At 33.4% G+C, this 23,100-nt stretch overlaps 1 protein-coding gene across 3 annotated transcripts in view; it reads right to left on the minus strand.

The window, feature by feature from the left end:
* Positions 1-23,100, minus strand: part of CSMD3 (CUB and Sushi multiple domains 3) — a 1,084,122-nt gene that overhangs the window by 962,653 nt on the left and 98,369 nt on the right. For all 3 annotated transcript variants that reach the window (XM_027092553.1, XM_027092552.1, XM_027092550.1), the window contains exon 2: positions 3,731-3,953. In XM_027092553.1, coding sequence (XP_026948354.1) covers positions 3,731-3,953 — 223 coding nt within the window. The remainder of the gene's footprint in view (positions 1-3,730; positions 3,954-23,100) is intronic.

Consider the following 23,100-nt stretch of genomic DNA (forward strand, 5'->3'; position numbering starts at 1 on the left):
TTTTTAGTAGTAAAATATGTGAATAAAATATTTTGACGCTATGATATATTCTGTCATTTGACTGATACTCTGCCTTCTCCATGCCACTTTTCATGGTTGAGGTTAGAATGAAATGCACTTTTTCCAGAACACTTTTCACCTAGGAGTGGCAGTGTGAAGCTGTTATGTGAATTAATGCTAATTCTGATATCTGCATTAATTATGAAAGGAAAAAAACTATATTTTATAATAGAATAATTAAATGAACCATGTTTATAGTAAGATAAGTATCCACTAAATTTGATACTTGCAATAATTCTAATCACATGTGAAATATGTATATATTATTGCAAGGAGATTAAATATGAACATAAAATAGCATGTGTAGTATTGTCCTAAATATACAAATATATGTGCCTCTGCTTCATGAGGTTGAGTGATCTTTTTTCTTTTTACCTTTTGCTATAACTTTCCTGTTGAGAAAATACAATATTAGCATAAAAAAGTAAGCAAAGCTTACAATTCCTCTTTTTACATCAAGTAGACCAAATTTGTTTTAAGCTAAAGATATAACTCTAAAGGAGTTCTCTAATGGTGCATTGCTGTAAGTATCAAATTCACCCACCAGTATCAGTTTTTATTTAATAAATTAAAAAACTTAGAGGAAAACAAGCAGAATCTTCAATAATTGGAGTTATAGAGAATAGTTTAAAAATAGGAAATTGTGACTACCAAACTCAATATACCTCTTATACAAGCAAGTATAAGACCTAAAAATCATCTTTTCTGTGTTATTACAATTCAAGTATAGCAAGCTGATTTTTAAAAGTCTATTGGAGTTCACAGAAAGTAACAAAACATGATTATCAATTTCTGAAAGAGAATAGCAGACATACCATAAGGACATGTATTAAGTGAGGATGTGAGAGAAAGAAAACGGAAGAAAGCAGTGAGAGACAAAGAGACAAACACAAAAATAAATCAAACTGCCAGGAGCTCGTTAGACTTCTAATCAAACAGCAGACTGTCTACAAACACAGTCTGGAAGGAGCTGTAGGTTATACACTGGATTTTTTCCCCTAGTCTTGCTAATTAAAATCAGCTCTATAATATTAGCAACAGTATTTCTTTAGGCATAAAGACCAATAGATATATTGTACATCAACAGTGACCAACATGCTATAGAGAACATATTAGAACTGAGTTCATAAAACAAATACCAAGAATAAACTTGTAATTTATATTTCTGTTTATATCTTTATATGTTCTATACAGTTTAAAAATTTTGTTTTTATTTATCTCATTCATTAAATTTTACCTAATATTGCTAAGAAAAAATAGGCTTTAATCAATAAATAAACCATGGAGATATATATATATATATATATTCTATATATAATTTGTTTTGTAATTAATTAATTGATTGATTGATTACAAGCATAAGCTCAGAGCTCAGACAAATCTGGGTTGCAATAATGATCCTGCCTCTGGTTACTTTTAACAGTGTTAACCTTGGGCAAGTAATATAAGTCTCATTTTCCAAACTGTAAAATGATGATGATAATAGTAGGAATCTTTTCACATTGTTTGAACAGGGGAGAAGTTAAATATAACAACTACAATATACAGTGTGTAATGCTTATATACGCTCTGTAAATTAAATGTTGTTATTCCCTATTTATAGATTAGGAAAGAAAGAATGAGAAGAATAAATTTATTTTCCCCATCTTACCATTTTTTAACTTCCCAGAGGCCACAATTGCTTAAAAAAAAAAGAAGGGGGGTAAAATAAAAATATTTTCTCATTTTTGAGAGGATCTAGAGAGAATAGATCCTTGTACAAACAATACTATCAATGAATTGATAGAAACTACCAGATAACATTTGGAGAGCTTTATTTTTTTTCATATTTATACCAACTATATATCATACATTGCTGATGTAAAAGAAATATACAAAACTCTTTGTGCTTTTAGTTTTATATACATCAATTTAGCTGACTTGAAAGTCTAAGAAGCACCTTCCGTTTTCTTTCATGGCCTGATTGGATGTTTACAGGTGAAGGCAGACACCCATACCACACCTACATACACCCACTAGTGCAGGCAAGCACACACACACATGGCATGCAGTGCTGGATGTTTTCTATTTTGACTTAGTGCTGTATCATTAACAAAAGACATGGAACGTTTAATGATACTAGCAATGATGACAAAATAGCACCATTGACGTGTCTGTCATACTGTATATCTTTGAAATGAATCGATATTAATAATTTAACAGAATAAAAGGAAGTAGAAAATGAAGTTAGAAATCCTCAGTAAATAAATGTAGAGCAAAAAAAAAGAAGAAAGAAAAATAGAACCTCACCTGTAATCAATCTAGTGACCTTTTCTTTGTACAGACATGTGCTTGCAAACAACCCAGACATTTTTAAGTGTCGTTCTGACTGCAAACAGTTGAAATGTATACTAAAAGGATTTTATATTCATGCAGCAGTTTCATATACATTATCTCATGAGATATTCAGAAGAGCATAGTGAAATGGACGGTATTTTCTTTATTACTAATTCTTCCAGTTTAAACACAAACAGATGGTGTGGATTGCTCATACAGCCAATGAACAACAAACCTAACCCTATAATGCAGGTCTTATCTCCTGGTCCAACATCTTTCCCACTATATTATATGTTTTCTGACTAAAAGTGGAAGATAATATATATCAAATATTTATTTTAAATGGGAAAAATCAATGCAAAAGAATATGGAAGACTGGTGAATGTATAAAAACTTATTGTTGATAATCTGATTCCTGTAGATCAGGAAGGCAAGTACACAGTAACAACTACTAGAAAAAGTAACAGAACACAGAATCATAACTCAAACATAGTCAAGTATGTAAGGGTCTTTAATTCTTACAAATTATCTGCTTAGAATATTTTGAATTAGAATTAAATAAACACTATACTACAGTTAAGGAAAAATATGCATACATTGGTAAAAATCTAGGACTAAATGAAATATGCAGTGTCTGGCATTTTAAATTTGTTGGTTGAATTAGAGTTCATTTATGTTTAAAAAGAGTTTTTGATAAGACAGCAAAAATTATCATCATATGTCTAGATGTTCTATTTTCTAACAAGAAATTCTAAAGAAACACTTATAGACAATCAGTGTGCCGGCTAATTTTCATATCTGTTTTATCAACCAACTTAAAAATAAATAATTTCATTTGTGTGGACAGAAACATGAATGTCTCAGTTGATATGAAGGTCTACTCTTCAGATATTTAGGCTTCATAAACCATACACATTATCTAAAATTAATGTATTCTGCTATCATATAAATATTGATTTTAAGTATTTTGCAGATTGTTGTATATTAAAATTGGGTACATACCGCTGAAAGACACATTACATGTTAATCTTTCACTTTACTTAGAGTTATGCCCATAAAGAATGAAGTCCTGAGGTAAGAATTTTAAAAATCAAAATACCTTTAAGCACTCTAAAGAGGTACAATTCAATTTAAATTCACTTTTTGCAGAGATAATATTAATATAGTAGTGTTATGAAGTCAGACATATGGAGTTAATTTGTTCAAGGAATGATATATTTCCAAATGAATAATAATTGGATGGCAAATATGACTTTATTATAATTGCACCACAAATGTTAAGCATCCTTTGTAAAATAAACTACTTTTACCCAATAAATATTTCCCTCCATTTTTCCATTCAAAATACACTAACCTTGTCCTAAAGTTTGTAGGATGAGGATGTCCATCATATAAGGATAAGTAGTCGTATTCTTCTTCTAGAGCAAACGACTGAAAAACAATTTGTATTCTATTTCGTTCTTCTGCTATTATTACCCATGTACAGTTTGCACCATTTGGATATCCATATGGAAAACCAGGGCTTTCTATAGTGCCATTAAGTCCTTTTAAAGTTCCACCACATGTATAAATAAATCCTGTAACAAAACACAAATAAACAGACATTAATATTACATAAAATAAGAACAATCTAGAAGACATATTATTTGGAAAAAGCCTTTTGTTTTTCCAAGACCTATGTTACAATAATTTTGTAAATGACAATTTAAGAGCTAGGTAAATTATCTATTTTTTTTAAATAGATAAAACATCAGTAGCAAAATACTAGAAGATGTGTCATTTATCATACATCTTGTGCTTAGTAATTATAAACCAGTTGATGAAATAAAATCCTCTACACTTCTGATTCATTATACGTTACATGATCCAACATGCAAACACAATCCTAGAAGTACTTCCAATCTAATTGGTATCTTCCCTGAAGTAGTTTCCAATCTAATTGTGGGCACTCATAAACAACATTTTGACTTTAATAATGTTAGTATGCATTTGGGGTCTTAAAAAATTAACTCCAGTTTTTCTTAGTATATCATGCTAACTGTTTTGTGTATGCAAATCTGTACCATGCAACCAATGTGCCTTAGGAAAATCTGTCCCACTCTGATTTTATCAGAGGGATAAAAGGCTGAGACCTAAAAAACAAAACAAAACAAAACCTATGTAATTGCTCTTTGACCAGAGCACAGTCTAAACTAACCATATCAGAGTGACATCTAAGGTTGGGGAGAAAAATTGAGCCCTGGACAACTGACAGCAGCCATCTTAAAAACATCCCTACTAGTTCTATGGGAGGTCTAAATTATTGAGAGCTTGACTCTTGGAGATACCTAGAAAACAGCATGTTTCTTGAAGAATCTTTTATAAGTATATAATATTCTGTAGTCATATTGGGTAATGCAAAACCCTAAGATTTATAAAATGGTCAGAGAAGATGGTCCCCGGCATGTACCTAGACAAGTATGTACATGCAGTTAAAGCTTGGATCTAGAGGCAGGCAGCCATGGTTTTGATACCTGAAAAGGTTTATCAAAAGTCCAGGCTCTCGTTCAACTTGTCCAAAAGAATTTGGTAAAAGAACACAAAACACCAAGGAAAGAATAAACACACGCACGCTGAGGCTGGGAAGAAAAGAGAGCAAAGAAGCCGTTTATTGAGGCAAAAGTGAAAGTTAACACACTCTAAGGAGAAGAGTGTGGGCATCCTCCTGAGTAAAGAGCTGCACTACAGGGTTGATGATCCCCCTTTTCATTTTATTTTTAGCGCTTTGAGTGCGTGGAGGGTCTTTCTGAGTACGGTGGAATATTCATTGAGGGGAGGGTTGAGGTGTGGCCTGGATTACACCAGGTTACATCAGCTTCTCATCCTGCACATGCATTTGTCTCCTGAAGCTACTGTACATGCACTCTAAGAGCTGTTTTCCCTTAAATTTTTCCTTACTAGTTGAGCGCCACATGTGGAAAGTCGTACAGGGTCATCAGCAACCTGTGTGTTTTTATTTGCATATGCTCCCCAGTTTTCACGATCAGAGTTTCTTGTTCAGATGCTACAAAGTTTCTGTTTTAGATGCCATTACTCCATGTGTCATAATCTTATTAAGTGCAAAACATGGAGGTCGCTTTGCGAACTGCCTAATGCCAATATGTGAGTAGGCTGTCCTTGGGCCTGGTCCTGTCTTTCCTGCCTCAATTTCAGAAGTTCTGATGAGAATTCTTCACCCAGATTTCATTTCCACATCTATGTGTCCTACACGAAGCTTAAGTACCACGAAGCTGTCAGTGAGAGATACCAAGCTAATTTTCATAAGAGAATGCCATACTACCCAAAGTATCTTTGAAACTGGATGTAGAGATGCAGGAAATTTGGGGCTTCTCTCTCTGAGAAGAAATGAGTACAGTATATGTAATAAGGGTGTGGATATGTTTTAAAAGTGTAAGAAACTATGCATCAAAGATGTTGTAGATCATGGCAGATGGAGGCTAATTTGGGATGTTGTCCATTCATTCCACAGGAGCACCTTGATTTTGCTAGGGGAGCCACTTCTCTACCAAACAGCTATATGCCTTGGAATAGCTGACTCTACTGACTAGTGGTGAGGTGGATGGCTCAGGGCTGGATTACTCAGTATAACCCTATCCTCCTAGCTGTATTTACTTCAGTAATATACTCTGATTATCTTTATATATGGGAAAGTCGTAAGCCTGGGTTATTCAGTTTGTGATATGTGGCATAGTTCTTGTGATCGTTTTGCCCTTTCAAAAGCTTACCAAGAAGCTGGATAAGGTGTACGTTGTTTAAAAATCAATATTTGTGTGTATACTTATAGTTTTGCTCATGCACCAAAAATCAAATAGGGCATTTTCTGATTTTCAAAAAAAAAAAAGGAGAGACAGAAAGGTCCCTTTTGAAATTGCTTCTTGCAGAGCAATTACTTTGAAGCCTTAGGTTAATTAGCTACCACCCATTTCTATTAGTTTTCTGCCTGAACAGCTTCCAATTTGAACTTCATAACTAAATGCAAGCATGAATCCCTTCAGCTACAGTCTGATCTATGGGCTGTTTTATATAGTCTCAAGACCCATAACCCTAATAGTTTTAGAAAAAGGACATATGTCCTAAAATAACAGGCTCAGCCTTGTCCACTAATTCTTCAAGGGCCTCCTGATTCATGCAGTTCAATTCCTTTCCTTTTTTTTCTCCAGGCAAATTGGGAATTACCCCTATTTTTAAGCTTCTTATCTGTGTTCTTCATTTGATTTTCATTTTTGTTTATATATGTTTGATTAAACATCACAGTGTTAATAATAAAGTACATTTTTTCAACAGAAGGTTAATAATTTTCACACCCAAAAGATCAGAAGTAAATAGAAACTTTAAAAGCAAAACAAAATTTTCCTCATTTACTTATGCTTCACAAGGTTTGTCATTGTTATAAGCTTACTTTTCCAAGCCATTTCTAGGCATGCAGGTAATATGTATATTTCTATGCATTAGATATATTTTTTATAAATAGAGTCAGTCATACTAAGCATATTTTCCTGAATTTTTTGTTTAACTTTGTAAAATATAACTGACATTCTTCTGGATCCACATATATATATGTTTACTACATTCCTTTTTTAATGACTACATAGTTAAATGGCATATGGTATGTCTGCACTATAATTTATTTGACATATCTCCTTTTGATGGTTTCATTCTTTGTGGTTTCATGGGTGTAAAGAGCAACTTTGGATGTCTATCCTTGTGTACTTGTGTGATATATCCTGCAGATGGAATTCCAGAAATGAGAGTACTAAATTTTAAGAGACATATAGCCAAACTGTCCTCAATAAAGTAAAAATTATTGCTGCTTTCACAAGGTTATTAAGTGTTTCCGACCTCCAACCCTGATTTTGGCAACACTAGGTTTTTCATAAGGCAAATTTTGCAAGGCAAAAAAAAAGTATTATCTTACTATTTTATTTTTGCATTTCTCTGATTAGTACTGGGATCAAATATTTTGTTATGTGTTTTTCATTTATTTATCATTCTTTTTTGTAAATTGCCTTGTCATATCCTTTACATATTTTTTATTTTTTTTATTTTTTTTATTTTTTGCGGTACACGGGCCTCTCACTGTTGTGGCCTCTCCTGTTGCGGAGCACAGGCTCCGGATGCGCAAGCTCAGCGGCCATGGCTCACGGGCCCAGCCGCTCCATGGCATGTGGGATCTTCCCGGACCGTGGCATGAACCCGTGTCCCCTGCATTGGCAGGCAGACTCTCAACCACTGCGCCACCAGGGAAGCCCCTTCACATGTATTTTAATGGATACTTTACCTTTTCTTACTTCTTTTTTTAGGAGACAATTGCTTAGGTTTCTGGTTTTTCATTGGTAATCCATATTTGCCATTCATATACTGTACATTTCTAAATGAAACAACCTTGCTTATTCATTGCTGTCATAAATTCACAACTCTTTACTGCTCTTTATAGTGCATGTGAAGCTTCTTCTCCTTTGATGATCTTTCTTCAATATTTGTTCATCTATTCATCACATACGTCATGCCTTAGGTATAAAATGACTAAAAGAACATTATCTTAGCCTGTCTTCATGACAAACTACAACATGAGACAGCAAGGAAATATAGATTATTTTATTATTACAGAATGATTTCTATGATCAGGGTAAGCACACTGTGCTGTGTAAACAGGTGGAAGCAAAACTTAATCTAGATAGTTTGTTATGTGCTTATGGAAAACTGGTCTCAAAAACTGGTATTGCAAATTTTCATAGATTCAGTCTTTATTTCTGAGTGCCTTATGTTGTATTTTTCACATCTTAACATTTAATGTCCACTTAGTCAATTTATTCTTCAAAAACAAAATTTCCATAATTCGGGTCATATTGTCAATAAGAATTTAGTTAACAATATAGATTTTTAGATTTTCTTTCTTTCTTCTCCCATGTCCATATTTTACCTTTCCTTCACAGTGAAGAACAATGCAATGACTATTTGTACAGCATTTTTTATGATATTTTAAAATTTCTTCTGTTTTCTTTTGTGGTAAGTTCCATGCTAGAACAACATTCACACTGGTGCTTAACTTTTACTTTTTTTCACATTCGTGTTTATCTACTGCAGCGGCTTTTGTGCCCAATCATATCAAGATTTCTTTTTTTTTTTTTCCCCACTATTAAGCTCACATTTTTCTGACACACAACATTGTGTGATAAAAGCTTAAGAACTCAGCAGTAGCAATTACCCTTTTTATTGTGGTAAGCAACACATAATATGAAGTCTATCCTCTTACCAATTTTGGAGTGTACATTGTTAGATAGCAGATCTCTAGAGCTTTTTCATGTTGCTTGAATGAAATGTATACCCATTGAACAATAACTCCTAATTTCCCCTACCCCCCATCCTACTTTTAGCCTCTCTGAACTTGACTACTTTAGATATCTCATATAAGTAGAATCATGTAGTATTTGGTTTTCTATGATTTGCTTGCATCACTTAGCATAATGTCCTCAAGGTTCTTCCATGGTATAACCTATGACAGCATTTCCTTCTTTTTTTAAAGCTGATTTCCATTGTATATACATACCTCATTTTCTTTATTCATTCATCCTTCAGTGGATGTGTAGATTGTTTCCAATTCTTGGCTATCACGCATAATGTTGTAATGAACATGAACGTGGAAGCATCTCTTTGAGATCCTGATTTCAGTTCTTTTGTATAAATACCCAGGAGTAGAATTGCTGGATCACATGGTAGTTTATTTTTAATTCCTCAAAGAACTTCCATACTGTTTTCCATAGTGGCTGCACTACTTTACATTCTCATATCAGTTCACAACAGCTCCAGTTTCTCCACATACTTACATATATATGTATGTATTTTTTTTTTTTGATAATGGCCATCCTAACAGCTATGAGAAGATCTCATTGTGGTTTGAATTTGCAGTTTTCTAATGATTAGTGATATTCACCATGTTTTATATAGCCGCAGGCCATTAGTTTCTCTTTTTTGCAGAAATGTCTATCCAAGTCCTTTGCCCATTTTAAAAATTATTGTTTATTAGTTATTGAGTTGTATAAGTTCTCTATAACTTTTGTCTACTAACACTATATCAGATATATGGTTTGCAGATATTTTATATCATTGCATCAGTTGCCTTTTCACTCTTTTGTTTCCTTGTTTCACAGAAGTTTTTAGTTTGGTATAGTCCAAACTGTGTTTTCTGTTTCACTCTTTTGTTTCCTTGTTTCACAGAAGTTTTTAGTTTGGTATAGTCCCACTTGTCTATTTTTATTTTCATTGCCTGTGCTTTTGGTGTCATATCCAAGAAATTATTGCCAAGACCAATGTCAAGAAGCTTTACCCCTAAGTTTTCTTCTAGGAGATTTATAGTCTGGGTCTTATGTTTAAGTGTTTAATCTACATTGAGTTGATTTTTATGTATAGTATACATTAAGGATCAAATTTTATTATTTTACATATGGGTATCCTGTTTTTCCCAACACCATTTGTTGAAGAAACTTCCTTTCCCCATTGTGTATTCTTTTTTTTTTTTTTTTTTTGTGGTACATGGGCCTCTCACTGTTGTGGCCTCTCCTGTTGCGGAGCACAGGCTCCAGACGTGCAGGCTCAGTGGCCATGGCCCACGGGCCCAGCCGCTCCGCGGCATGTGGGATCTTCCCGGACCCGGGCACGAACCCACGTCCCCTGCATCGGCAGGCGGACTCTCAACCACTGAGCCACCAGGGAAGCCCCCCCATTGTTTATTCTTGGCACCCTTTTTGAAGATCATTTGACCATAGATGTGTTGGTTTACTTCTGGGTCCTTGATCTGTTCCATTGGTTGATATTTCTATCTTCATGCTAGTACCATAATGTTTTGATTGCTGAGTTATGTAATATATTTTAAAATCAGGCACTGTGCGGCCTACTGCTTTGCTTTTCTTTCTCAAGATTGTTTTAGCTATTTGGATCCTTTGTAGTTCCATATGAATTTTGAAAATTTTTTACTGTTTCTTTTAAAAAATGCCATTGGAATTTTGATATGGTTTGCATTGAATCTGTATATCACTTTAGGTAATATGAAAAGCATATGATTTTTTATTTCATTATTTATTGAAAACTTTTAGGTCATAACTAAAATTTCTTCTCCCATACCACAAAATTTTTTCTATGTCATGGTCTTTTCACATATTGAATAGCTCTTCCTCTGATCTTGAAGGAGGAAATTTCTTCTTTCTAATTTATACTGATACATTCATTATTTGTAGAATGTTCTTTTAGACAACAATCACTATTTAAGGCAACATCATAGAAAATGCAAAAACAATTTCCATAAGACACAGTATTCAATGCTTGTTAATTAAATTAATTGCAAAACCTAACTATCAGAAATTTTGCAGGTAGTGGGTCACCTGAATATTTTATTCTATCCTTATTCAATCAGAGAAATGATCTGTAGTGAAATATACTTGCAATATTCCTTGAATTTGTGTTATATGTATCATTATATAACCTGAAATATTTTTGCTATCAAGATACTTCTAAAAAAAATCAGAATCCATTACAGACTCTGCTTTCTGAGGAATACAGCCTGTGCCATTTTCCTCTTCAGTCACTTCTATGCCTAATCCTTTCTATACATTTTCAACAGAGCCATCCACCTAAAACAGAGCTAACTCTATGGAAAAATCTAAATAATGTCATTGGCATGCAATCTAAGCTACGATTTTTGTGTTATCTCTCAAATCATCCCCTGTAAGTGGCATTGAAATTTGTGCCTTTCCCACGTAATTTGCTCATCTTTTCTAGAATAAGCTTTAAATTATCTTACCTCCATTTCTTTTTTATATACTGTTTTCTTTAAATGAAGCTTATTCCCTTCATTTCTGCTTAGGCAAAATTTCAGGTCCTTCAATATCAAGCTCAAGCCACTATAAACAGTGATAATCCCTCCTGACATTTTTCTCTCATTTTTTCTAAATTCTACAATTATCACTTTAGTTTTCCACATGTATTTTATTGTTTTCTTTTATGGGGGGGGAGAGTGTATATGACATATGACATATCTTCAGATGGATTGAGAGGTATAAAGAAACATCTGTTTTCTATATAAAGCCAGGGAGAACGACAGATGTAACAAAAATCATCAGAAATGTATTTAGCCATAAAAAATAGTTTTATATATTTTATTTTAAATTGTATGATCACCAGCCATTAATACAGTGTTTTGATTTAGACCATGTCTATGTAATATTATTGCACTAGAGATAAGGATGTTTGAAATAGTTGTTGAAGAACTCATTAAAATTTTCACCTAGTTTCATTTTTTAAGAAATCACTATTTTTATTATGTATTCTCTAAAATATGAATTTATTGAGACCTTCTTGTCTACATGTGTCTCTTTAAATTTTAAAATGTAATTCATAGTTTCATTGAAAATACCAGTTTTTCAACGAGCCACAGATTCTGAAGCTAGGCATCCTTATTTCACAATCTAACATGCCTTTTGTGCAAATTACCAACCTTATTAAGTCTGAGCTTCCTTATCTATTAAATGGGATAATAAGAGTACCTGTTTTAAAGATTAAACATGTTAACAACTGCAGATCTCTTTGAATAATATTTTAAGCATAGTGGGTATTATTGATGTTAGCTCCTCTTTCTCCTTTTCTTCTTCCTCTTCTTTACTGCTATAATTATTATTTTAGGCCATGAAGCTCGATTACATAATTTAGCTATTCCGCTATCTTTGAATTAAAACATACAGATTTAAATAAACACCCTAAAAAATCCTATTACCAATTTGTCAGAGAATTAAAAATGGCTACTGCCCAAAATATCTAATATGCTAGCAGATGGATGCCTGTAAAATATAATTCCATAACTCTAGTTCAGGTTATCAATAAAAACACATTAAATTATTTTATTCTTTATAGAATAGGAGGACAATTTTCATCTCAGAACATCACACAAATGTTAATGCTGGAGAGCTTGCCTTTCTCAAGGGAGAAAATGTAACTTGATATTGGTACATGCATTTCCCATGTAGGTTTGTAGAGAATATGTAATCTTTATTTATTGGGTGAATGCATGCCAATTGGGTCAAAATTTTTAATTGTGTTGCTTAAATCTCTCTTACTCTTGCTAATATTTTTTCTGTATTTTTAATCTGCTACTAACTGTTGAAAATCTCTGTAATATTCATTTGTCACTTCTATTTCAGTTTTTGTTCCATATATTTGGACAGTAAATTATTAAGTAAATATAGTTAAAATTATTATATGGTCCTGGTGAATTTACTTGTGTATCATTATGTAATGATCTTTAGATCCATCAATTTTCACCACATAAAGTCTTCTTTATCTGCCATTAGTATAGGTACATTCAGTTATTTATGTTAGTGTCTATACTTATAATTATTATAAGATTATAGTCAGGGTGGATTTCTTATAAGCAGTGTTTAGGTTTTTTTTTAGCTCATGTGACAGTCTTTACTTTTGGAGTATTTAATCTATTTAAACTTACTATATATGTATTTGTTTTCTGTTTGTTTTGCCTGACATTTGTTCTTTTACTTCCTCCTTTTGTTTTCTTTTACATTAATCAAGTGGGCCTTTTAATTGCATTTTTTCTCTCTATTAGCTTTCTAGTTGTATATTCTGTTAGCGGTAACCCTAGAGAGTAAAATGTGTATTCTGGATTATTAGGGTCAATTACAAATTAGTACTCATCATTTCCTGAACAAAGCAAGGATGTTAGAGAATTATAACTCTATCCCAGACCCTGATGTTTGTATTATTGTTTTTGTAGGCTTTAGTTATACATATAATTTAAGCAACCCAAAGACACTATTATCTTAATTACTCAGCATTCATTTAGATTTACCTACATATTTGCTTGTTTTATCATTTCAGACCTTTCATCTAGGTTTATTTTTCTTCTATCTGAAAAATTGTTTCCAGTATTTATTGTAATTTAGTTCTAGCAACAAATACTTTTTTTATTTTGCTTTTTTAAGGTTTTATCTATTTTTTATAATTGTTTTTGATGAAAGTTGTCCATTACAAGCTACTCCATCAGAGCCAGAGGTAGAAATTGCACTATGTTGCTTTATCTTTATTTCTTATCACTTATACTTTTTCCTTTTCTGTCACACCAACCGGTCTCTCAGCCTTTTTTTTAACCAAAAAAATCTTTCATTCTAAAAATCTATGTCTGAACTGTATTTAAAAATCAACTAATATAATTATTCAGGCAAAAACAATTTACAGTGAATTCAATAGTTCAAGGCAATATTATTCACTGAGCATGGGCTAGGTACCAAACACTGTACTGAACATTAGGTTTTACAAAAAATTTATAACAGTGTTTCAACCCTTAGTTGGCAAAATCAAATGGTAGAGCAGACATAAACAAATACTTTATAGATATATAGGGTAAGTACTATAACATGAGTCCTTGAAAAGCTATCTAAAATATAGACTCGTGGGAAAATAAAGATGTATTCAAATTTGAGTTGATTCTTTAATGTATTAAAATTTTTGATGTTTCATTTTTATTCTAGTTTTGCTAGTATCAGGTAAAACATATCTTTTAGGTTTAAGGTAAAAGATGAGGTTGTCCAAGGCATATTTTCTAAAATGTATCAATCATACTGCTCCACTGGCATGTTGTAGACTGCCCTTACATTTCACACTTTGTCACTCGAACCATTCTGCATATCCAAAATATTCATTCTTTCCTTCTTGATGGTAAGAAAGAAATGTGTAATTTTGCTTTCCTGAATTCATTGGACTGTTTTATACTGTAGCATCCATGTGTTGATTTGTCCATGTAGTTGGGAATTACCTAGTATATTCACCATTTTCTATAATAATAGAATTGCCAGACAGACTTGAGGAATAGCCAAAACATTTCTGGTTGCATTTGAAAGTTTCTAAAGTAAAAAAAAAAGTCAAGAAGAAAAATGGGATAAATTAATCAGGATGGAAAGAACAGTTAGGGACAGATATGCCTCTTGAAAATAGAAATAAGTGAGAGGAAAGCCTATCAATCTGGCAAATGAGATTATCTTAGACAAAAATTATCAGGTTGCATGTAAGCACTAGCCTGTAATGTCAAAGGGAAGAAATCAGTGGTCTCCAGTTGCTTCCTAACTTCAATACATGATTCTCTAATATATTTTCAGCAGTGTAGAATTACTACTATAAACGAATATTCCAGTTGAAAATTATGAAAGTTGAATTATTTCTACAGCATCACCTGCAGACTTATAAAGAGTTTCTCAGGACATTATTGCAAAGTTAAGGTCAAGAAAGAAACTACAATAAAATTGTAATATAAATGACTTTTAACTTGATCTGATTCATACTAAATATTGAAGGAAGAGGATAACATTTAATTATCAAGCATTGTAGTCAAATAAGGTATCATGTTAAGATATATTAGTATTTCAAATTTAAACTTTCAGAAATTGTGGCTTTTATCAGACACTGACCACAGATTTCACATTCTACCTCTAATGATATATACACTATATCTTTTTTCCTTGGACTAAAAGAACATTTAAAAATAATAGTCCATTAATATGATGCTTTTCATTGTATTTTTCTGTTACTAATACCTTAATTTTCTTCTGATCTTTAGCCATTAAAATGGATATTAATTATAACTAACCATACCCTATGAACCATATGTGCTCTAAACTTAATGCCTTTTGGCATAATTCCAATGCCTTTGAATAAACCAAAGGCTTCATAAAACCCCATTCTCTCCCAGCTATTTCATAGGTCTTCTGAATAAATTTTAAAATTGGTGTTATTTGTATTATTCCTTTTATGTTTTTTTCTTTTTTCTTTTTTTTTTTTTTTTTTTTGCGGTACGCGGGCCTCTCACTGTTGTGGCCTCTGCTGTTGTGGTGCACAGGCTCCGGACGCGCAGGCTCAGCGGCTCACGGGCCCAGCCGCTCCGCGGCATGTGGGATCTTCCCAGACTGGGGCAAGAACCCGTGTCCCCTGCATCGGCAGGTGGACTCTCAACCACTGCGCCACCAGGGAAGCCCTACATTATATTTAACTATCATTTGAGCATCAGACCAACTAAAAAGCACAGCAAGTATTGTGAAATATATACAAGAAAAATTAGCATTGGAAGATATAGTTACATACTCCAACAATTGGTGTTATACATCCATAAGCAAACCAAATTGTCTTTCTCTCATTATTAAAATAAAAGATAACATTTTGACATCAATCACATAAAATTAGCTTTGTAATGAGCAAGAGAATAGGAATTAAAATAACTTTAGTAACTTTTGTTATCTTCTAGTAGAATAATAGTAATTAATTTTGCATAGCACTTTATAGTTTATAAAATTTTTATTATTTTGTCTTTGGATTGATCAATGGCTTTCACTCACTCTTGCTGTGGATAAATATTACACAGTTTTGGTATGTCATTTATCTTCCTTGGATCATACTTTCATAATTAACACTATATAAAATCATTTTATAAAAATTAAAAATAATGTATATAAAGTGTGCATCATAGATACAAGACTTAATACTTACTTAAGGCAACATAACATTTATTATTCTTACGGTCATTCACAAGTATTGATAAGTATCAGAACAAGTGATAAGTCTATGAATCCAACCTATTTTAACATTACATTCAAGACATAGAAACTGTGAAAGGTAAAATGATAATGGCTTTCAATGTAAACCTGAATAAAGATCTCTCAGAATTTCTTCTAAAGTACAGTCTTTTTATGCTAACTAAAATAACTATAATGCAAATTGTAAACCCACTTTATTACATAAACACTGCAAGTTTTGAACATCAACGTTCCCCTTAATAAATCTATATAAAATGTAATACACTTAATATGACAGTGTCTACTAAATATTATATTTGATGTGTAGGCTTGCTAGTAAATTCCAAAATTTGAATAGACAGAGATAATCACAAGATTAATAGATTTGGGATGCTTACCCAGTAAAGAAGATTTCCTTAGAGGTCTCACAGAATATAGACCCACCATGGTGCACCCCATTTGGATTATTCAAAATAATTCTTTACTTACTGTTTACTTCTTGTACTTTTATAAAGAAGAGAAATACCTAGTCTTGAGATTTGCTTCTATTTATTTTAAGCACTTCTCATGTAACAGCTCATTTAATCCTCTCAACAGCCCTATGATGTAGCCCTGAACTTATCTCAATTTTCAGTTGAGGAAACAGGCACAGAAAAAAAAAAAAAGAGTAATTAAGAGTAAATGCCCAGATGATACCGCTATCAAATGACAGAGCTGGGATTTGAACACAAACATTCTGGCTCCAGAATTTAAATTTCCACAAATATGCTATTTGCTTTTTTTTTTAATAGCTTTTCACTTTTTGTAATTCCTTTACTATGCCAGTTAGATCACTGATCTTTCATTTTTGTTCCATCCTCTTCTCACTACCTACCCTTAGTTTTTACCTGGTAAGATTTGTTTTTTCATAATTTTCTATAATTTTTTCTTTGAAATTTTCTAAAATTTGAATAGTTATTTGACCCCTCTTTGTAGGCTAACTTTCTGAGTTTCCAACCCCCTTCTCCTTTTAATTTCTTCTCTGATAAGAAATATAACACACTTTTTTTAGCCCATAAATGTAAGATGAATGGGCTTGAAAAAAATTCTAGGTTGGCTGTTCAAAAGGCAGTTGCAGGGCAGGAATAAAGATGTAGACATAGAGAAAGGACTTGACGACACGGGGTGGGAGGGGGAAGCTGAGGTGAAGTGAGAGTAGTATCGACATATATACACTACCGAATGTAAAAATAGCTAGTGGGAAGAAGTAGCATAGCAAAGGGATATCAGCTTGGTGCTTTGCTATGACCTGGAGGGGTGGGATAGGAGGATGGGAGGGAGGCTCAAAAGGGAGGAGATATGGGGACATACGTATGCATATGGCTGATTCACTCCGGTGTACAACAGAAACTAACACAGTATTGTGAAGCAATTATACTCCAATAAAGATCTATTAAAAAAAAAAACCTGAAGAATCAAAAAGCTCTTCTCATTCTTATGTCACAATTCAAAGGTGTGTTTCTGATTATGGAAAAGCTACCTGACAAGTACCAAGAAAACTAGATTTCTTTTTAAATAAATGAAGCTCTGTGTGTCTAACAACATGAAGTTACTATATGCAGGGCAAATACATTTTCAGAATATATTTGCGTTATTTACACAGCTATGATTTCTATATTTTTACCCTACCTTGTTAAAGTGAACTTTATACCATTCAGTCTAGAATTACTCTATTTCCTATCTCCAAACAAGTACTAAAGTAAGAAAATGACTATGAGGAATACACAAGATAATCACGACAAAGCAAAAATTATAAAATGATTTATAGTTATGTGATGATGAATATTGCTTTAATGAATCTCATTCTTTGCCATGGTTAAGAATACAAATAGGTATTCTTTTTTTTTTAAACATCTTTATTGGAGTATAATTGCTTAACAATGTTGTGTTAGTTTCTGCTCTATAACAAAGTGAATCAGCTATACATATACATATATCCCCACATCCCCTCCCTCTTGCATCTTCCTCCCACCCTCCCTATCCCACCCCTCTAAGTGGTCACAAAGCACGGAGCTGATCTCCCTGTGCTATGTGGTTGCTTCCCACTACCTATCTATCTTACATTGGGTAGTGTATATATGTCGATGCCACTCTCTCACTTCATCCCAGCTTACCCTTCCCCCTCCCCGTGTTCTTAAGTCCACTCTCTACGTCTGGGTCTTTATTCCTGTCCCACCCCTAGGTTCTTCAGAACCTTTTTTTTTTTTTTTTTTGATTCCATATACAGATTTTAGCATACGGTATTTGTTTTTCTCTTTCTGACTTACTTCACTCTGTATGACAGATTCTAGGTCCATCCACCTCACTACAAATAACTCAATTTTGCTTCTTTTTCTGGCTGAGAAATATTCCATTGTATATATGTGCCGCATCTTCTTTATCCATTCATCTGTCGATGGACACGTAGGTTGCTTCTATGTCCTGACTATTGTAAATAGTGCTGCAATGAACATTGTGGTACATGTCACTTTTTGAATTACGGTTTTCTCAGGGTACATGCCCAGTAGTGGGATTGCTGGGTATTATGGTAGTTCTATTTTTAGTTTTTTAAGGAACCTCCATACTGTTCTCAGTAGTAGCTGTATCAATTGGCATTCCTGCCAACAGTGCAAGAGGGTTCCCTTTTCTCCACACCCTCTCCAGCATTTATTGTTTGTAGATTTTTTGTTGATGGCCATTCTGACCTGTGTGAGGTGATACCTCATTGTGGTTTTGATTTGCGTTTCTCTAATGATCAGTGATGCTGAGCATCCTTTCATGTGTTTGTTGGAAACCTGTATATCTTCTTTGGAGAAATGTCTATTTAGATCTTCTGCCCATTTTTGGATTGGGTTGTTTGTTTTTTTGACATTGGGCTGCATGAGCTGCTTGTAAATTTTGCAGATTAATCCTTTGTCAGTTGCTTCATTTTCGAATATTTTCTCCCATTCTGAGGGTTGTCTTTTCGTCCTGTTTATGGTTTCCTTTGCTGTGCAAAAGCTTTTGATTTTCATTAGGTCCCACTTATTTATTTTTGTTTTTATTTCCATTTCTCTAGGAGGTGGGTAAAAAAAGGATCTTGCTGTGATTTATGTCAGAGTGTTCTTCCTATGTTTTCCTCTAAAGAGTTTTATAGTTTCTGGCCTTACATTTAGGTCTTTAATCCATTATGAGTTTATTTTTGTGTATGGTTTTAGGAAGTGTTCTAATTTCATTCTTTTACATGTAGTCGTCCAGTTTTCCCAGCACCACTTATTGAAGAGGCTGTCTTTTCCCCATTGTATATTCTTGCCTCCTTTATCAAAGATAAGGTGACCATATGTGCATGGGTTTATCTCTGGGCTTTCTGTCCTTTTCCATTGATCTATATTTCTGTTTTTGTGGCAGTACCATACTGTCTTGATTACTGTAGGTTTGTAGTATAGTCTGAAGTCCGGGAGGCTGATTCCTCCAGCTCCGTTTTTCTTTCTCAAGATTGCTTTCGCTATTCGGGGTCTTTGCTGTTGCCCTACAAATTGTGAAATGTTTTGTTCTAGTTCTGTGAAAAATGCCATTGGTAGTTTCATAAGGATTTGCATTGAATCTGTAGATTGCTTTGGGTAGTATAGTCATTTTCACAATGTTGATTCTTCCAATCCAAGAACATGATATATCTCTCCATCTGTTTGTATCATCTTTGATTTCTTTCATCAGTGTCTTATAGTTTTCTGCATACAGGTCTTGTGTCTCCTTAGGTAGCTTTGTTCCTAGGTATTTTATTCTTTTTGTTTCAATGGTTAATGGGAATGTTTCCTTAATTTCTCTTTCAGATTTTTCATCATTAGTGTATAGGAATGTAAGAGTTTTCTGTGCATTAATTTTGTATCCAACTACTTTATCAAATTCATTGATTAGCTCTAGTAGTTTTCTGGTAGCATCTTTAGGATTCTCTATATATAATATCAGGTCATCTGCAAACAGTGACAGCTTTACTTATTCTTTTCCGATTTGGATTTCTTTTATTTCTTTTTCTTCTCTGATTGCTGTGGCCAAAACTTACAAAACTATGTTGAATAATAGTGGTGAGAGTGGGCATCCTTCTCTTGTTCCTGATTTCAGAGGAAATGGTTTCAGTTTTTCACCACTGAGAATGATGTTGGCTGTGGTTTTGTCATTTATGGCCTTCATTATGTTGAGGTAAGTTCCCTCTGTGCCTACTTTCTGCAGATTTGTTTTCATAAATGGGTGTTGAATTTTGTCGAAAGCTTTCTCTGCATCTATTGAGATGATCATATGGTTTTTCTCCTTCAGTTTGTTAATATGGTGTATCACATTCATTGATTTGTATATATTGTGGAACCCTTGCATTCCTGGGATAAACCCCACTTGATCATGGTGTATGATCCTTTTAACATGCTGTTGGATTCTGTTTGCTAATATTTTGTTGAGGATTTTTGCATGTATGTTCATCGGTGATATTGGCCTGAAGTTTTCTTTCCTTGTGACATTTTTGTCTGGTTTTGGTATCAGGGTGAGGGTGGCCTTGTAGAATGAATTTGGGAGTGTTCTGCTCTCTGCTATATTTTGGAAGAGTTTGAGAAGGATAGGTGTTAGCTCTTCTCTAAATGTTTGATAGAATTCACCTGTGATTCCATCTTGTCCTGGGCTTTTGTTTGTTGGAAGATTTTTAATCACAGTTTCTATTTCAGTGCTTGTGAATGGTCTGTTTATATTTTCTGTTTCTTCCTGTTTCAGTCTAGGGAGGTTGTGCCTTTCTGAGAATTTGTTCATTTCTTCCAGGTTGTCCATTTTATTGTCATATAGTTGCTTGTAGTAATCTCTCGTGATCCTTTGTATATCTGCGGTGTCAGTTGCTACTTGTCCTTTTTCATTTCTAATTCTACTGATTTGAGTCTTCTCCCATTTTTTCTTCATGAGTCTGGATAATGGTTTATCAATTATGTTTATCTTCTTAAACAACCAGCTTTTATCTTTATTCATCTTTGCTATTGTTTCCTTCATTTCTTTTCCATTTATTTCTGATCTGATCTTTATGATTTCTTTCCTTCTGCTAACTTTGTGGTTTTTCTGTTCTTCTTTTTCTAATTGCTTTAGGTGTAAGGTTAGGTTGTTTATTTTAGATTTTTCTTTTTTCTTGAGGAAGGATTGTATTGCTATAAACTTCCCTCTCAGACCTGCTTTTGCTGCATCCCATAGGTTTTGGGTCATCGTGTTTTCATCGTCATTTGTTTCTAGGTATTTTTTGATTTCCCCTTTGATTTCTTCAGTGATCTCTTGGTTATTTAGTAGTGTATTGCTTACCTCCATGTGTTTGTATTTTTCACAGTTTTTTTCCTGTAACTGATATCTAGTCTCATAGCATTGTGGTCAGAAAACATACTTGATATGATTTCAAATTTTTAAAATTTACCAAGGCTGATTTGTGATCCAAGGTATGGTTTATCTGCGAGAATGTTCCATGAACACTTGAGAAGAAAGTGTATTCTGTTGTTTTTGGATGGAATGTCCTATAAATATCAATTTAGTCCATCTTGTTTAATGTGTCATTTAAAGGTTGTGTTTCTTTGTTTATTTTCATTTTGAATGATTTGTCCATTTGTGAAAGTGGGGTGTTAAAAGTCCCCTACTATTATTGTGTTAAATTTCCTCTTTTATGGCTGTTAGCATTTGCCTTATATATTGAGGTGCTCCTATGTTGGGTGCATAAATATTTACAATTGTTATTCTTCTTCTTGGATTGATCCCTTGATCATTATGTAGTGTCTTTCTTTGTCTCCTGTAATAGTCTTTGTCTTAAAGTCTATTTTGTCTGATATGAGAGTTGCTACTCCAGGATTCTTTTGATTTCCATTTGCATGGAATATCTTTATCCATCCCCTCACTTTCAGTCAGTATGTGTTGCTAGGTCTGAAATGGGACTTTGGAAGACAGCATATGTATGGTCTTGTTTTTGTATCCATTCAACCAATCTGTGTCTTTTGGTTGAATTATTTAATCCTTTTACTTTTAAGGTAATTATTGATATATATGTTTTATTACCATTTTCTTAATTGTTTTGCATTTGTTTTTGTAGCTTGTTTCCTTCTCTTGTGTTTCCTGCCTAGAGATGTTCCTTTAGCACTTGTAAGCCTAGTTTGGTGGTGCTGAATTCTCTTCACTTTTGCTTATCTGTAAAGGTTTTAATTTATCTGATTGAATCTGAATGAAATCCTTGCTGGGTAGAGTAATCTTGGTTTTAATTTTTTCCCTTTCATCACTTTAAATATGTCCTGTCACTCCCTTCTGGCTTGCAGAGTTTCTGCTGAAAGATCAGCTGTTAACCTTATGGTGATTCCCTTATATGTTATTTGTTGCTTTTCCCTTGCTGCTTCTAATATTTTTTCCTTGTATTTAATTTTTGATAGTTTGATTAATATGTATCTTGCCATGTTTGCTTTTGGGTTTATCCTATATGGTACTCTCTGTGCTTCCTGGACTTGATTGACTATTTCCTTTCCCATGTTAGGGGATTTTTCAACTATAATCTCTTCAAATATTTTCTCAGACCATTTCTTTTTCTCTTCTTCTGAGACCCCTTTAATTCGAATGTTGGTGCATTTAATGTTGTCCCAGAGGTCTCTGAAACTGTCCTCAATTCTTTTCTTTCTTTTTTCTTTATTCTGCTCCATGTTATTTCCACCATTTTATCTTCCAGCTCACTTATCCGTTCTTCTGCCTCAGTTATTGTTATTGATTCCTTCTAGAGTATTTTTAATTTCAGTAATTGTGTTGTTCATCACTGTTTGTTTATTCTTTAGTTCTTCTAGATCCTTGTTAAATGTTTCTTGTATTCTCTGTATTCTGAGATTTTGGATCATCTTTACTATCATTACTCTGAATTCTTTTTCAGGTAGGTTGCCTATTTCATCTTCATTTATTTGGTGTTGTAGGTTTTTACCTTGCTCCTTTGTCTGTAACATATGTTTTCTCATTTCATTTTATTTTATTTATTTATTTTTTTGATGAGTGGTGCTGTATTCCTGTCTTACTGGTTGTTGGGCCTGAGACATCCAGCACTAGAGTTTGCAGGCAGCTGGATAGAGCTGGGTCTTGGTGCTGAGATGAGAAC

Source organism: Aethalodelphis obliquidens, unplaced genomic scaffold, assembly GCF_003676395.1.
Source record: "Aethalodelphis obliquidens isolate GAN/ISIS:26980383/991018 unplaced genomic scaffold, ASM367639v1 scaffold79, whole genome shotgun sequence".
NCBI classification, from domain to species: Eukaryota; Metazoa; Chordata; class Mammalia; order Artiodactyla; family Delphinidae; genus Aethalodelphis; species Aethalodelphis obliquidens.